This window comes from Pezoporus occidentalis, unplaced genomic scaffold (genome assembly GCF_034315485.1).
Source record: "Pezoporus occidentalis ecotype Australia unplaced genomic scaffold, CSIRO_AGI_Poc_V1 ctg84, whole genome shotgun sequence".
Lineage (NCBI taxonomy): Eukaryota > Metazoa > Chordata > Aves > Psittaciformes > Psittacidae > Pezoporus > Pezoporus occidentalis.
The window spans coordinates 1,052,889-1,071,051 of NW_026916203.1; the positions used below are offsets into that span (position 1 = coordinate 1,052,889).

Consider the following 18,163-nt stretch of genomic DNA (forward strand, 5'->3'; position numbering starts at 1 on the left):
GAGGGACAAGGAAGAAAATACAGCGTTCCTACAACATCTAGAAAAGGTATGTCCTCATTCTCTGGGCAGTTCTGCCTCACTGGAAGAGTTAACACACCACACCTCAACCTCCACATCACACAGCTCTGCAACGTGATCAGGAAATCCCCTTCACACCCCCAGTGTCATTTTCCTGATGATTATTAAGCCTGGAATAATCCTGACCAGATAACTGTCTGCACAATCTGCACAGAGTTTGAAGATTTGAGAAATAGCTATTGACACTTGATTTGATGGGGAAGAGGCGGAGTCTGATAGATGACTAAGAATTTGAAGCTACAGACAAGACAGGGGAAGGCATGTGTCAGAGTAGAACTATCACGCTTTGCATTCCCTTTTGTCTCCAGCTATGAGAGGCTGTCCTACTATGGAAGCAGAGCATTAGTTTCCCAGTAAGTATCAGTTACAGAGATCCTCAGTTACCCCTAAATAAGATTACAACTTTTTATGTTGCACCCTGAAAGGTTTTCCTAATACTGCAGTTATTAATTGAGCAAGCTCACATGAATTGTTTTAGGAGGTTCAAAAATTTTTAACTTGTTACATGCCAGCGGTATGTTTCCTTTGCGACCTAAAATGTCTGTTTAACATTTCCATTGAGAAAAATGTTGAAACAATATTTAAATGCACAATTGTTTTCCCTTTTATGGAGTAATTTGAACCATTTTTCAACAGCAGTATATTTATTTGAAGGGTGTCACATTGAGGAAACCTCATTATTAGACAGCACTTACCATACACAAAAGTATCAGAGGGAAAACATGAGTTTCTACAGGATACACTATGTTGGCAAATCAATGAAATTAAACAGCCAGAGAGGACATGACTCATTCATTTTCTTGATAAAAGCTAGCTTTATAAATGTAATGAGTAGCTGTTCTTTAGGAAGAAAAAAAAAAAAGTGTTAGCCAAAGCAAGTGTAATTTAGCACATCTCAAAGCATGTCAGAATGGTTAAGCAACAGTTACCAGCATCAGTAGGTACTTCGCCACCCTTTCTTTGCTTTTTTTTTTTTTTGCTTGTAATGGAAAGAGAAAATAAAAACAACTCTACCCTTGAAAGAAAACACTGTAGGCATTTTTAAGCTGCTGAAACACGTTGCCACATGAGAAGTCATCTCCTTTCCTCCACTGTGCTTGAACAACTGTTAAAGTGACATGCACCCCATCAACATTGGCAAGCACACACTTGGTTTCAAGAATCATCTTTCCCACTGTCTTGTATTTTTTTATTTCTGCCTCAGTTTGCATACATAAAGTTAGGCCATGCGTGAGTCCACTGATACCTGTATCTGTCGAGACCGTAAAACACATCAGTGGTCTGTATGGACATCAAAGATGTCACAGCCATTTTGAATGGAACTGAATAGAGTAAGACATGGGAATCAAGGCAGATGTGCATATTAGTGTTTCTTTCTACACAATGTGCTTGAAGGCTCAAATACTGTGCACACAAATTCAGGGTTCCATTTCAGGAATCAAATACTCACTTTGCAGGAGAAGTAAATCTACTGTTTTTATTTCTGAAGGTACCCTAAACCCAAGAATAGGGAACTCCAACTTGTCTGTTCCCTCTAAAAATTCAGTTTTGGCAGACATGAATTGTCTATACAGAATGGAGTTGGGTCCTGTCCAACAAGTCCTTTTGTTCCAGACTTGCCTTAGTGCCAAGCTTAAGGCTGTGAAATAAGAGCAAGACTCAGAATTTCAGCTAACAGCTAAACCATACCTTCTGATTGTATTACTGTGGGCACAAGTCACATTCAGCCCTACACTTTGGAAACAAAAGAAGAGTGATACAGTATCTCATCCAGATCAAGCTGCCACAGGCAACGGGTACTGCAGCCAACTCATTAGCACTTTGAACTATAATAATGAAAAGATCTGTAACTGCAGCATTAGGCTGGTGTATGATGGAATTTACATCCACTGAAAGGGTGCCTTGATTTGAAGGGAAGATGTCAACTCTTTTTCCTTTTTTTTTTTTTTTTTTCCGATTACAAAAGCTGAAAGAATAACTGGCTTTTTAGTTGAGTTAGTTTCCACGCATCAGGGGAAAGAATGCTGTGCTTAAAACTGTCCTGTGATTTTAACTTATCTCTAAAAATACCCTTTGAAAGATAAAGACAGAAACAGACTTCCAAATGAAACCCTCCCTAAATACTAACATTCAGACATTTCTACTTTATTTTATTAATTTGTTGCAATTGAGAACAGTAATCTTAGACTTCTGTTTATCTGCATTATGACCTTAAGGTTCTTTCCAACCCTAACTATTCTATGATTCCACATTCCATTTTCAATTCTTTCTTTCCCACCCCCAGATTTTGTTCATAGTTTGCCAGACTATCTTTAGAGAGGATGGAGCACTTAAGGTAAAGACCAAATTATCTTTATTCCATAAAAAAAAAACAACCCAAACCAAATCAAACCTGAAGATACAGTTTCATCCAACTCCTTAAAACCAGATTTAAATTCAAAATGCAGACACCTCCAGTTTTTAAATAAATAAAGATCTTACCTTCTTCTATCTCTGCTTGAGAGAACCAAAACTAGACAAATGGTTTATTCATATTTTGCTACCACCCATCTTCCCATACAGGTGAGGGAATGCTGCTGTTGTGTGCTGATCTCAGATCTCTTAGAAACAGCCATTTAGTAAAAAAAAAATCGTGTGTGACCTCTTGTTGTGGTTTAAGCCCAGCCGGTAACTCAGAACCATGCAGCTACTTGCTCTCTCCCCCACTTCTTCCGCCCCAGCTCCCAGAGCGACGGGGAGGAGAAGAGAAAGAATGTAACTCCCATGGGCTGAGATAAAAACAGTCCAGTAACTAAGGTATAATACAAAACTACTACTGTTACCACCAATAATAATAGTGATAAGGGCCCATCTATATGTTGCATCTCTGCCTTGACGGCCTGAAGTGTTATGGGCCCACTGGGCCAAAAATAATTCACCTTTATGTTGCCAATCTAAGTCCATCTGAGCCACTTCAATCTTAGCAGCTTTATCCACTTACTGGTCGTTCTGGTGTTCCTCAGTGGCCCGACTCTAGGGCACATGGGCATCTACGTGGCGTACCTTCACCACCAGGTTCTGCACCCTGGCAGCAATATCTTTCCACAGTGCAGCAGCCCAGATGGGTTCACCTCTGCGTTGCCAGTTGCTCTGCTTCCATTGCTTCAACCACCCCCACAGGGCATTTGCCACCATCCATGAGTCAGTATAGAGGTAAAGTACTGGCCACTTTTCTCGTTCAGCAATGTCCAGGGCCAGCTGGATGGCTTTCACCTCGGCAAACTGACTTGATTCACCCTCTCCTTCAGCAGTTTCTGCAACTTGTCGTCCAGGACTCCATACAGCTGCCTTCCATCTCCGATGCTTTCCCACAATACGGCAAGAGCCATCAGTAAACAAGGCATACTGCTTTTCACTTTCTGACAGTCTATTGTATGGTGGGGCCTCTTCAGCACGCACCACCTCCTCCTCTGGTGACATTCCGAAATCTTTGCCCTCTGGCCAGTCCATGATGACTTCTAGAATGCCTGGACGACTGAGATTTCCTATTGAGTTCATTGTGTAATTAGTGCAGCCCACTTACTCCATGTAGCATTGGTTGCATGATGTGTAGAAGAGCCCCTGCCTTTGAACATCCAGCCCAGCACAGGCAGGTGGGGTGCCAGGAGGAGCTGTGCTTCAGTGCCAATCACTTCTGAAGCAGCTTGAACCCAGTATCTCTTTCTCAGTTGGGGTATAGCTGGCCTCAGATCCTCTGTATCCCTGGCTCCAAAAGCCAAGGGGTTGACCTCGAGTCTCCCCAGAGGCTCCAGGTAGGACCATTCTCCCTGGCTGCAGTGTAGAGCGCATTTTTTACATCTGGCCCGGTCTGAACTGGTCCAGGGGCTACTGCATGAACTATCTCATGCTTAACTTGCTCAAAGGCTTGTTGTTGCTCAGGGCCCCATTTGAAATAATTCTTCTGGGTCACGTGATAGAAAGGGCTTACAATCGAACTGTAATTTGGGATGTGCATTCTCCAGAACCCCACAGCACCCAAGAAAGCTTGTGCTTCATTCTCCTTGGTTGGTAGAGACATTGCTGTTATCTTGCTGATCACATCTGTGGGGATCTGACCCAGGACGCTTTTTCTGCTCAGGTACTGTTGAAAGGGTAGATAGTTTGACAGTGACATCTGTTAGCCCTGAATTACACTACCAAAAATCTTCAGAACATAGCAAGAGATTTCTATCTTAATGCAGAGACAGGCCTCATTTACATCATGTGCACTGGGTATACTTGCAGCTGAAGGCATGTATTTAGCTGAATGACCACCTCAAATGGAACAGACCATGAAGGACATTAGCTTACATACTTTGCACTTACTGTTAAATTCAAAATACAAAAGAAAAGCATGTGTTTTGGTACAGTCTTGAGAATTCTGCATAAACCTGTAAAGCACACTGTAGATCCCAAGTACTACTGACAGGACCCAGACTAGATCTGCTAAAAGAAATGAATGCAGCTGGTACCTTGAAAGAACGTAGTACTTGTACCATCACTAGATCTAAGCTCTGATCTAACTCAGCCAGAAGTCAAGCCTGGTCTGTTGGCCAGTCAGCTCTGTCCTTTAAAAAATGAATGAAAAACAATGTACAAAAAAGGTAATTAAATCTGTACCAGGAAGAGTAAGTTTTCATATTTCAGAATATTAAAAACTTACTTTCTACAGCAAGTCAGTATTTTGTAGTTTTTAGTGGTGCATCCTGCTAAAGCCACCTATTGATCACTCATTTAAGCTAAAATTTGAGTACGCATATGTAAGAGCCAAATGAACAGAAATACTTTTAGCAGCGCACTTAAAAAGGTTAATTTTTTTTTTTTTCATGCCACATTTATTCACATTTTTGCATGGGCAAAATCAACAACTCTGGACAAAGCAGTCTATTACTTCTTTTGGAAAGATAAAGCAAGTACGCATGAAGCATCCAAATATGTTCACTCTAACTGATGGGAAGAGGACCAAGAAAATAACAGTCTGAAGCAAATGGCTTTTGCACCACAGGACAGTTGCTGTAAGCTGGGAGCATGTTTTGTCACTCTGCTTAAAGTTACAGATCTGAGACTCTGATGTAGACTAGAACTGTAAAACTTTCATCAAAGAAAGCAAGAGTGTTTGACACAAGTTAATGTTCTAGCACAGTATCTACTGCTGTCCTGAGTACTCTCTTCCTTCTTGCAGAATATGTAAGTGTATGTCCTCCTTCTCCTATGGCAAAATGCCTTCCCTAAAATTTTATTCCTAGAACATTATTGCCCAGTTTCACTGATACATCTTGCCAAATAGTCTCCAACACACACTTAGTTACTGCTTCAAGGCAACTGTGATGGAATAGTGAATCTAACACCTTGGAAAAGGATGGGTTTTATGTATTGAAAGTTGGAATTAAAAACTTGACTGTATAACGACCTGTACAATCTGGTCTGAGGTCAATGTTGTCCTTGAGTAAAGCAGGAATTTGGACTAGATAACCTGCCAAGATAATTTCTAATCTGGATGATTCTCTGATATGGCTGTCTTCATACTCATGGAAACTTTAAAAACCCAAGTTATTGCACGTAGTTTAATTCAAAATGTTCTGGCACTTAAGGATCTTCAAAAAGTCACTTGGAATTCTATACAATAAAATACACATAAATTGGGGTTTCTTGACATGCCTCTTCAGTGAATTACTTAAAAATATTTACAGTGAATTTTCATTTTATTTCATTGCTTCCATTCTACACACTAAATTTGCAATTAACAATTTTTCAAAATGAAACCAATTCCCAATTATACTTCCACTATAATTTCCAACACTTATGCATTTAAAATACAAGAGTTAAAATAATAATGTAGACCTGAACATGATTTAGTCAGAACCTACAAACAGCAACACCCTTTATGTTTGCCATGACTATTTTCCATAAGTGATAACTACTATACAATGATTAATGATTATAATGCACATCAATTTACAGTATTCACAACAGGCTTATAACATGAAAGTGTGAAAAAGGCAGCAGCCTCTCATACAATTTAAAAGTGACTCTCCACCTGCTTGTTTTATTTGCTAAAAAACATCTTCCCCCCCCAACTTTCAAGATATTTACTCATGAAAACAAGGACTAAATTATTCTGAAAGATAAGAAGTAATCTTCAGACTGGAAGTCTTGATGTGCTAGGGGAAGAGAGCAAAAATTGTACATTTCAGTTGGTCACTTGTACATAAAGAGACTTACTTCTGCTCCACAAATAACAATTCAGCAGAGACTTTAAAATGAAGGACATCAGTGCCAAATAGCAAACAGGTAATGGTGCACATACTTGTGACCTAACAAAAGAGAAACTCAACAAATAGCCCATTATTTTTTTTACACTTTCTATACACTTTGAACACTGACAGTACATCCATTTGTATGAATATTCTATTTTTATAAAGTAGCAGAGTACAACTAAACCCTGAAGTTATAAGTGTAAAGTTGAATAAAAACGGCACTTACACATGCACACATCAGCTTCTAATTTGCTTTATTCACACACTTTAGTTACTGTAAGTCTTACAAACAAACTGCAGGACATCAAATTTGCATTCTCTGCAACTTTGCCCAAACCCAAGTTTTTGTTATTTTGTACAAAGCATAAGATTCCTCTTCGTCATCTTCTGCCACACTGCAGCAAAGTAACGTGTAATAATTCACAGGTGTGTAGGAGACATTTATGTGTAAGTTACTTTTACAGTTTCTATTTTGCTTACAGCGCCATTAACAGTGAAGTTGAAAACATATTTAAAAGACCAGTAAACCCACCAGTCTCTCACTTGCAAGTTCTTATAACTTATGAGAACAAGACCATTTGAACCGGCTAGCAGTTCAAATTAAGTATCAGTTGTGATGTTTATAAAGCATATACTAAGAATTCATCCATTCCTTAATTCAGTTAACTCGTAACAGGAAAGGTAAATCCTCACTCCAGCCATATCTGAAATCTATCCCCTTCTGTATGTATGCACATTATATATATAATTTGTGTCTATAATGTGGAATTTAAACAGTACTTTTTTAATTACACTTAGGAATCCATATCCCCATTTTTAAAACAAGTTCGTTTACAGTGCAAGGAGCACCCACAGAATGGATTCTCCAAACTTAATTTTCTAAGCCATTTTAAACAACAGTTAGGTTAGTAAGTCTCTAACCTAAGCCCACTGTGCTAAATCCACACCTGAACAGATTAAGAAACATTTTGAAGCAGTGTTGAGTAAATTATTTTGGTAAGCTGTAAAACTGCCACATGCAACGTATACTGTACTACAACAGCTCCAAATCCTTTATAAAAACCTAGCATTCCTTCTTCCCGTTTTATAGTATTTATGCAGTCTCTCATTCCCTCATACTGCGTATTGATGGGAAGCACTTCATAGCCAAGGTCCGTATTGTCAATTATTGTGCGTGTCCCTTGAATATGAAGGCGGTGTAAAACTGTCTCCAGTGGGTAAAGCATGACATCAGCACAAAGGCTAGCTGCAAAGCTAGCAATAAGTTCTGGAAAATAAGCATCCAGCATGCTCTGAATGGAAGTAGAGCCCTCAGGTGGAAGGCTGTGGGAATTACCCCTTTTCAGAACAAACAAAACAAGCTTCTGGATGATGGAACTGATGACGTAGTGAAGAACCCCATGTAGAACAGTTGGAAAAGCCAAGACCATCAGAGGAAGCAGACGCTTGCTATGGGGTACTCCCATGCCTACAACTCTGCCAATTCCTTCTTTCACGCAGTCCAGGATGCCAGGATTATCTCGAATTATTTCGCTCTACAAGCGCAAAGAATAGTTACAACCTGTAACCATTTCAAAACCATATTGACATCCACCTCGACACTTTGTCACTGCTGAACAGAGAATTCCTTTATAGACATCTGCACGCTATTGTTATCTACAAAGCTATACTGCTGCAAATTCTTTGCTCTAACACTCTAGATCACACTCAAGTAAACAGTCTTTTAAAACATGAACCCATCCTAAAGTCTTTATTTAATGTACATTTCATTTATTTGTGGTGCTACCAAAGAAATTCAACTTCTGGGCTACTGCTGAAAGTATCAGTCTACAAAACAGTCATGTATTGAAAACACCTTCTTCCAGAGCAAAATGACAGGGAAGTATATCTAAATCAAAAGTCCTTTTATTTAAGGACTACAACTCTAGTTTTTGAACTTGAATGTGCATAATAAAGACTTCCATAGCTAAAGTTGAGCTGACAGATAATTTTTAGTATGAATTTAATAGGTTCAGCTCATGTTTCTGTACCATTATTTGCATCTAAAATAGCACTCTTTACCATGCTGCTTCTTAGAAGATAATTATTTTGTTCACGTAGTGAAAATAATTCACTTAGCAATTACTTACTCCATTATACTCCACCTATGACTGTATGACTAAGCTAAGGACCTTGTTTCCCCTTCTAATGTTTTTACAAACTCTGTGTTTTATCATCTCTGGTACATCCAAAATTCAGGATTTGGGAGTTCTCCTCAATGCCCAACTCTGAATCCTTGCTGAATGTGTCCTGACCTGATGCCTGGATAAACCACCAGAACATTCCTCAGTACTCTGGGAAAGTACTAACAGCCTGCAAAGCCTTCATGATCAATCTGCACAGAAGAGAAACTCGTTCAAATACCTAAGTTGTGTTGTTCCACACTTTAAGAACAAGCATCATAACCCCTAATGAATCCTCTTTTCCCCTATATCATTATAGTCACTGCGCTTCCAAATCTGTGCTTGCTTTTGTCAAGCATGACACCATGTGGTTTGAGAACCTGAAGACAAAAACAGTAATGTGACAGCTACAAATTTCTACCATTTACAGTTATTTTGACGAAATATATTTACTTGAGGAAGTGCATCAAAGGAGTACTGTTGAACAGCATGGTTCACCAGAATTAAGGTAACCAAAATTAATACAAAACTGTTACTTAAAAATCCCAGAATCTTTAACTTTCATAGTTTGTTATTGGTCATTGTCCTCTTGCAGCACAGGAATATAATGTAAATCTGATGAGCCAAGTTGCCTCCCTGGACTGATTAGTACAGCATATTCCAACTGCCTATATTAAATGTCCTTTCTAATGCCAGATTTAGACTTAAGATAGTATGACTAATATACCTATTATAGTAAATATTTTAATCTCAATTAAAATTTAGTCATACACTGTCAAGCAAAACAAATGCAACAACTGCAAAATAAACCTGAATCCAAACCTAAAGAATAACAGCGTCTTTTTTAATGTTGTAAATATATGTTGTTACCTGTACAGTTTCAATCAGGCTTGCAGAATAAAAAGGCATTGCTACCACATGTGCTAAACTGTAGAAATGAAGAAGACGAGAATTATGCTCATTACACTACTACAGATCTAGCAAACTATGCACCTGAAAGTTGACAGTTATCTACCAACTCATGCCCAAGAGAAAATTAACTAAATTATTAAAATGCACATCAACAAGCTGAGACACACTTCAGTCTGAAATTCTGTTAAATCCTATTTCCATGTGACTAGGCTAATTTACTAAAAGAATCTAATTTACTAAAAGAATCTAATATTTTAGTCAGACTCTATACAGGCACAGGGATCTAGTATGAGAGAATATTTTGTGAAAGTGGTGTATGCAATCAAAATCGTTCAAAAAAACCCCAACAACACAAACCTCATAATTAGAAAATTGTTATCAGCACCAAGTAACCATAGCTGCAGATAAAATTAATATACATTTAGCAGCTTCATTAATGTTTAGAAAATTACATAAGGTAGTAACACATGCTATACTTACCCTTTGAGTAGAAGGTGTCCACCTATCTGCTTGAGGTTCCATTTATGTGAAAGCTCCCTAAAAAGAAAAGTATTTGCCTTAACATGGGTAAGAACACATTATTCTCAAGCATTTCTTCCACAGGTATCAACACCCAGTTTTCATACTGCTCTTCTACTATCAGCTTATGTTGCAAGATTTCCCATAGTGGAAAGATATATGAGCAACATACTTAATAAATCATGCTTAAATGTTAGAAGTTATTTGGGCCTATTATGCTATAAAAAAAAAAGCCTTTAATGATTAAAATGTATACAGCTCTCACAGCTACTGCCTTTGAAGTGTTGCAATTATTTCACATCTTTATGTACTAACTCTTCAAGCCATTCTCAGGGAATACTGAATTATTTTAAAATCTCACTAGGGTTCCTTTGTCAACACACTTGTTTTTATGTTTTGGTTTGGTTATGCTGCTCCTTTTGTTTGAGGTTATGTTTACCCAGTTGTTGTTTCTTTCCCGAAAACCTAAGTCACATTCTGATGCAGACAAGACCAAACCAAATAGGACAGGTCAGACTAGAAGCTGAATATTAATCCTGTACAAACCTAAGACTTTTGGCTTTAGCACAACCTGGTAAAACAGAAGGAAACCTACCTGTTTAACACAAAGGTGACTTTAAAATAAGTCCCATTAAAGTAGTATTTCTAATTATGCACTTCAAATTAGGAACATTAGCAAACATAACTACATTCCACTTGACAGAAAGTGTAATCCCACCCGGCTCAAGATACCACTCAAATACCAATGTATTTACCATATATTTGGTAAAGACTCCATTTATGAGGTAAAAAGATATTTGTCTGAAATCATGGACACACTAAACTGTACATTTTTAATAATAAGCTATAAGGTGTTCAGCTTCAATTACTGTCCAGGAATCACACTCACCCACTGCCTTTAGTTACAACTTCAAACAAAAAAACTCTACTCTTTCCCTAAAATTGTATGTTACTGGTAGCTACCACTTTCCCAAATATGTAGGTCAATTACTAAAGAGGAAGCGAAAAGCACTTACTATTATGCATTTTAGACACTTGGATTACATCTATTGAACCATATTACTCAAAGATGTGGAAAATGAAACCAGCCAAACTAATGTGTGAAAGACTAACCTGTCAATCCACTACATGTAACTATTCCTGCAATGGGAGAACGATTACAGAATGAGTTTGTCTAGTACAGAACCAAATGCAACTTGAAAGTGTTAACACCCATTTCTGTGCCCTCTCCTAAGCCAGAGGGAATCTTTCATAATATTATGATATAGAAGTAGAACTGACATCTCACTTCGTTGTTCTTTGGAGTTTGATAATGTAGTTAAATAACCTGCTAAACCAGATTTGGTGGCACTGCTGCAGTAAGCAGTATCTCCCTGTGACAGCCCATACATACACACTATGATTAAAAAGGGAGAGCATCCTGTAGAAAACTGCACGAGGTGGTGCACATACAAGACAAATGCTTTAGCCAGATCACTTCCCCAGTCCAGCTCATTTTGTGGCTGTTCACATACCATGTTGGCACAACAATGGGGGTAGGACAGAGGAAGGAATAAGCAACTACTAGCAGAAAGGACTGCTTCTTTTCGCAGCAGTGCCAGCTCACTTTTCAAGCTACTGAACAAGTGGCCCACAAGATAAAAATACTTCCTTACATTTAACAGAAATCAGAACTATGAAAATAAAAACACTGTATCACATTTGAACTTAAGGGTCTTCTACAGCAGTTTTTAAAAAGCAAGAACAAGTCACACTTTGAGAAAACTGTGAATTTCAGTTATGCATGAGACATCTGACCAAAAAGCTTAAATACACACTCCACACAATTTAAGTATGAAATGCTCTTGATAATGCTTTTGACAAATGCCAAAAACTGAAGACTTACTTTTATTAGTATGCATACATGCATCATAACAGTAGCTAGATTAATGAAACTACGACTTTTTACTTTAGACATGGTATCTGCTCGTATCACACAATACAAACCAAAATACGAAAAGAAACTTATGAATCCTTTAATTATGGTGGAATTACACTGAAGACCAATGTGCTATGCTAGTTCTATACAGACCAGTAGGCAAACATACAAAGCACAGGAAGTCTCTCACTATTTATTAATTACAAGCTTGTTGCCAAGGCAACCACACCATGCTGAAAACACCTATTCAGTGCCTGACTGTTCTAATGAAGTAATTTTTTTCAAAACAGCCTGTAAGTTCTAACATTTTCAATAAAAATCAACAACCAATGATAAATTTGTTAGAATCAGTAAATAAAAACCCCATGCAATACCTTGGCAAAGGTGTAAATTCACTGATGATGCCTTCTGTTCCCAGGGTTATGCCCTGAACAATGAAAGTGCTGCCCATTCCTTTCCAGAGGGCTCTTGGACCCTGCATTTTGAACATGCAACATTTTGATTCTTGCAACATAAAACTCAAAAATCTTTTAACCCGATTTTTATAAAATGTCAGTAAATTCAAACTGCACAGGGCTACAATTCTACCATTAAAATGAATTATCGCCAATTCAGGGGACAACTAATTTTCAGCTCTGAAGAAACTTTTGGTTTTCAGTCATTTCAAGCAGTTGTCAACAATTTTGGAGGCATATCTCTCACTGTGAATACTCTGCGCTATAAGCTTAACACCATTTTCTATGAACAAAATGTTAAATGACATCTGTACAAAACCCAGAAAATCTTTTTTTGCTGTCTTCTGAATTTTAGGATTGCCATGCCCAGTCAGAACTGGAAATTCATGCACTCTATCTTTGGAAATAGTAATTTGGATAATTTCTTTATTCACAAAGATTAACTGTTGTTTCAAATACTAATAAAAAAAGTTTCAGGGGTCTTTTATTTTCTGACATCTGCAAATGTTCCCCACAAAGGACTATGCTACTAAAAATAAAAAAAGATTTTACAATCTTCTTGAAACATTTCTGCCACCATAAAAATAACAAACCCTTACAATGGCCATGTTTTTCACCCTCAGTTACAGAAAGAGTTATGGATGTCAATATACAAGCATGTTATAGTAACCTTCACTGCTCAGATAGAGCCTGACACCAAATACTGACCTGTGTCTTATTGATGCTGTACATAATATTGACAATAGTAAATGGAGTGAGATGATAATTCTGAGCATGATAATTAACCTGTTGAAAATATAAATAGTGACAGTTATAAACACTTTTGGTGATGTTATAACCATACAGGAAAAAGCACTTCCAAAATAAGGACTTTATCCCTGTAAAGGCCAGCTAAAGTGATCAAAACATAAATAAATGCTCACTGAGCTAGGGGAACAGGCAGACCTTGTATTTGTATGCTGAAAATGTAAACACTAAAGCAAGCATGAGCCAGAAAATACTGGAACACAAAGCATCTTGCTTGTAATCGGGGATCTAGAAGTTGCTCTTGCAGACTCTGAAACACTTACTATAATACATTTTCCACCGCCCAAGTAAGTATGAAGAATGTTCAGGGTAAGTTAAATTTCAGAATGGAAAACGTATGCTACAAATAAAAACATGTTAATGTAGCAGCATCTCCCTAAGATTTGTAAGGCTTCCTTACACTTCACAGAGTATGAAAACTCAGCAATACCATGGTACACAGGACCTGTGACTGGAAGAGGTAATATAAAGGACATACCTGACACTGGCGACGTAGAACAATGCAAGGATGTGCCAACACATTTTCTGTAAATAAGCTTTAAAAGAAAAGTGTGTTTAAAGCATTTGAAGCCATCATAAATTTATCAGAAAAGGCTTGTTATTTTTCTCTAACATAGAGTACGTGGTGGTAAGCTACCAAGTATCCATCCAAAATGCCTCATTAATTCACTAGATAATGTAGAGTTTTTCCAAATACTGATTTTACATCTAGTGGGCATAGTGTTCAGGATGTGGAAAACTTTGTCATGCTTGATTAAATGAAGCATATAGTTCAAAGGACAACTGAGCCCTGCTAACAGCTCTCTGTTCCTGAAGGAGATCAACATGTTCCTGCCCTATTGCTCTGCCCATTTGCTGATACTCTCCTGAGCTCAATCACCTTGATAAAGCTGTAAAGAAGTCAAACAACTCTTTACATATTAGGGAGGACTAGTTCTAGTGCCCCCATCAACTCTATTTTAATAAACTGAACAGGCTTATCAAGGGGTCTGAATAAGCAAGCCCAGCCACAGCAAGGGAAGCAGTGGGAGAAGAGGGACAAGCAATTTCATAGGGTGGGATGACTTAATTTAAGCAACTCATTATGAGCTAAAAACGGTCATTTCTTCACTTCTAGTTCTCCTTCTTTACCCCTTGCCTCTCTGGTCCAGTCAGCTGCTGTCTGTTGGCTTTCATAGGTAGTCCGCACCAGCAAATCAACCCAAACCAAACAGCAAAACATATTGCATCAATTTTGTTTTCTGTTTCAGTGAGTCAAACTGGTTAAAAGAGGCTCTGATATGCCTGGGTGAGGGTGATAACAATGGGGTAAGGAGCAGGACAGGCTGGTGGTCAAGTAAAAAGTCCTTCTCTTCAAGTAGAAATACACTATAAGAACCTCAACCGACATAGCTTCCACGTTGCTCTAACTGGATAAGTGACACAAGCATTCTCATACTGTGAAGAAAGAAGCACTTTTCCGTGAGAAGTCTCATATTCAGGTCAACAACTGTGAGTCACAACTTTTTTAAGACAAAAACCCTACTTTCCATGTCTTCACAAGCTGCATCAGTACACTGACAAAGAAAAACCCAACCAGGTGTGAGTGACCAGGAATGCTACAAAAACCTCCTAAACTTATCATGATCCTTACACTTGACAATTTAAGCTCTGAAAATGTTGTTAAAGGCGTGCTAAAATCCACTACTTTTTCAGTGTCACCATAATACAGAATGGTTATTGGACTACTTGGCTACATCAAGATTACTATTCCAGAATACTTTGGCAATATACTTGAAGACATTTTCATCTTCTTAGGAAACATTCACATTACCTAAAAATATTAATAAAAGTGGCAAATGTGAAAACAGTGCTCTGGTGTTAATTTTCAGATCGCTCTAACAGAGTATGCATAACCTGTGCTGAACCCAGGACAACCACACAAAATCCTGTTTCTTTATAGTCATTGCTGATCAAGTAAACAATTCAGTTAATTCAGTTAAGGAGAACAGAAACCTGCATGAATTGCAGGTAGTAGGTTTCTAAAGCCACTGCAACTGTGTGAGTCTACTGGCATAAAAACACAATGCAAAAGTATGCACAGGGATCACAGGACAAGTATAGCTTTACTAATTTTCTGTCATCGAAAATTGTTACAGAACTCTTACCTTGCCAGGCCAATACCAAAGCCTGCAAACCTGTTCAGCTGGTCTGAAAAAAAAAAAAAAACCAAAAAAGACCACCAGGTTATACAGCAGTGATAATCACAAAGCAGGAGAAAATGCCATGCAGATGATCTGAAAAGAGTATTCTTCTACTGTACTTGCTTTACGTCAGAAAATTATGGCACTAAACCACAACATTTGTGGCAACTCTGCACATGGATAAAAAAATTATTGCCCACAGAATACTTGCACTTTGGACTGCATTTGTGTTGGGACATGGTTTTACTAAAATTAAATAAATAAATAATCATTGTCTTAAAACAGATACAGAGGAAAAAATAAAAAATATTTAAAAAAAAAAAGAAAGTAGACAGTGAAACAGAGAATTTTAGCATATAAAAGCCTACCTAAAACCAACCACTGAAAAAGTTAGCCAGCATGACAGTTTACCATAATTCTGAAACATATACTCAGATATCTGAGGTGAAATTAATTAAAAAAAAAACCCACAACAGTAAAAAGAGAGAAACCTTGGGAAAATTAACACTGAAAGTCATTGATGTAACAAACTTCAGTATGATGTGAACTTTCAAGTCAACTGTTTACCTCCACTCCTTTGCAAAAATCTAGTTACTGAGGAACTGTTAAAATCACAACAAGAATAATGGGTTGAATTCTCTGTTGTCTGCTCTTAGGCAGACATTTGCACATTGGGTATTATCAGAAAAAAATTTAAGACGAGTATCAGAACTGTAAAGGCAACTGAAAATTAACGCTCAGTCCTACAATCTACAGGGTGCACAGAACCTGTGACTATGGCTGATGCCAGTAACATCAGTGGAGCTCCACAAAGACATGGGAGTCCTTCTAAGAGGAGTAACTCTCTCCACTTGCGGAAGCTGGACTCAGTGATACAGCAACTCCTTATCAGTCCTCCAAAATGCATAAACAAGAACCAGCGTAACCTCCATGAGCAGGTAGACCAAAAAGAAAAAAAAAGAAAAAGTGGAGTCCAAGTATTTACGAATATTTAAGTGGTGCTTTAAGCAATGCTTAGTCTAGCTAAGGCTATACTCATTACAAAACCTGAACAAATCCACTGCACGCTACAAAAAGAAAAAAAAAAGAATAAAGCAACAGTTCCATTTCAGACAGTCTTTCATAAAAATTTCATACCCAAGTGTATTCGAAATGCTCCAGAACATCCTTTTAATTAAAGGAGACAATGTTCTGTAGCCTAGATTTAGCAAGTTTCTCTTAACTCACCTCAATTTTACAAAGACATTAAATGATGACGGTTTCTGCTCAATTACTGGAAAAGAACATAGCTGTTTCCTCAAATTCTACCAGTTTCACAGTTCCTTTACTATCACAGGTGGAGGACTCTACTTAAGCAGCTCATGCTGTACTTCCTGCATTTTGTCAACGGCACAATAAAACAGCCACAAGACACAAAGTCTAAAACACCAACGACTAAATTGTAACAATATATACCGTCAGACCCGGTGGTAGTTCTTGCCCTTACAGCAAGTGGAGTATTTCTGCTGTTTATCGTTTACATAAGCAATAGGGAGCTGACCACACGCTGCTTAACCAGAAGCCGCAGGGCACATTCTGGCACTCTCAATCGCATATGCATGTAACTACGCGCTGCTGCACCGCAAAGCGAGTGCTGGAGTGCAACAGGCTCTCCTTCTTCTAAAGGACTTTTCCCTCGGCGGGGCGGGGGTCAGCGCCAACACACCCGGGCGGCGCTGGTCCGGACGCAGCCAGGCCGCGGATGAGTCTCCAACCGCCGCCAGCTTGCCCTTGCCCGGCGCAGCTGGTCACTGGTAACGGGGGACTGGGGGCCGTAGTGAAACGAGGGAACGGCGAGAGGCGTGCTACCCCGCCGGGCCAGGCCGAGCCCCCCCTTACCGGCGCCAGGGCCGCCCGGCCCGAGGTTGGGCTCCTCGTTGAGGCCGGCGCCCCCCAGTGGGGTCCCCGCCCCGTACGGCGGCGTCTTCTCGCCCCAGTGCAGGTTGCGGCTGCCAGGGATGTCGGGCGGACTGGTCACCCAGTGGCCCAGCTCCGAGGCACTGCCGAAGGGCCTGGGACCCGACTCCTCCCGGCAGCTACCGCGGTAGCCCAGGCCGTCAAAGCCCTCGGGGCGCCGCGGGTGCATGGCGAGGGGCGGGCGGGGCACGAGGGTGGCAGCGGCGTAGAAGCTGGCACTAACAGCGGCACGACCCCCACCCAACGCCTGACCACCGCCGCCAGCTGCAGAACAGAGCCGCGCCTGCTGGAGCCGAGCACGGGCCACGTGATGCGGGAAGAGGCGGAGCCGGCGGACTGTTCGGCCAACAGCGTCCCTGCTGCCGGCCAGGGGGGTGAGGGTGCCTTCCGGTGGGCCTTCACGGGGAGGCGGAGCCCGGGGCCCGGAGAGGAAAGGAAAGAAAAGGGAAAGGGGCCGGGGGAGGGAGAAGCGGAGGGGAAGGGATCTCTATGGGAAGTCTGTGTGACAGAGCTGGAAGTGGGGCTGTCGACTGTGGTAACAGGGCTGAGCAAACCCCACAGGGGGGACAAGGCAGAGGGGTCAGGACAGTGTCTGCTTGGTGTAACCCCACTGTTCCGTAGCCTGTGCTTCCCATCCTCTCTTAATCTCCCACTAATAAACTGGTTGCTGGGCAGGCTCCCTGCTGAGGAGAAGTGGTCACAGTCACCAGTGGGACTGTGGGTGCTCCCCTTGGCCAGCCACAGGAGTCTCTAACATGGGCCTGATACTGGCTGGACAGCTTCCCTGTGGGGTGTTTGCTCTCTGCTCCTCCTGCCTTGAAAAGTCCATCAAGGTCTCCCACTGCTAGGTCTTGGTCTGACCCCACAGCTTTTCGTTTTTTTTGTACACAGGGTTAAG

General features: G+C 39.9%; 2 protein-coding genes across 3 annotated transcripts in view; both read right to left on the bottom strand.

The window, feature by feature from the left end:
- LOC134156298 (ribonuclease H-like) overlaps window positions 1-3,681 on the bottom strand; it is a 384,552-nt gene extending 380,871 nt beyond the window's left edge. The window contains exon 1 of the mRNA XM_062604247.1: window positions 3,517-3,681. Within this exon, the coding sequence (XP_062460231.1) occupies window positions 3,517-3,615 (99 nt within the window). The 5' untranslated portion in view covers window positions 3,616-3,681. The remainder of the gene's footprint in view (window positions 1-3,516) is intronic.
- Window positions 3,682-6,590: 2,909 nt separating this feature from the next.
- On the bottom strand, window positions 6,591-17,498 carry SLC25A46 (solute carrier family 25 member 46). Of its 2 annotated transcripts, none has more exons than XM_062604245.1 (8): window positions 17,188-17,498; window positions 15,274-15,316; window positions 13,605-13,662; window positions 13,028-13,105; window positions 12,239-12,339; window positions 9,908-9,964; window positions 9,386-9,443; window positions 6,591-7,888 (listed from the first exon to the last, which is right to left on the bottom strand). In XM_062604245.1, the coding sequence occupies exons 1-8, from the start codon at window positions 17,432-17,434 to the stop codon at window positions 7,310-7,312; spliced, it is 1,221 nt and encodes a 406-aa protein (XP_062460229.1). In that variant the 5' UTR covers window positions 17,435-17,498; the 3' UTR covers window positions 6,591-7,309. The 2 variants fall into 2 exon arrangements, with proteins under 2 accessions (XP_062460229.1, XP_062460230.1); XM_062604246.1 differs by lacking the exon at window positions 17,188-17,498 and adding an exon at window positions 16,078-16,193.
- Window positions 17,499-18,163: the final 665 nt, after the last annotated feature.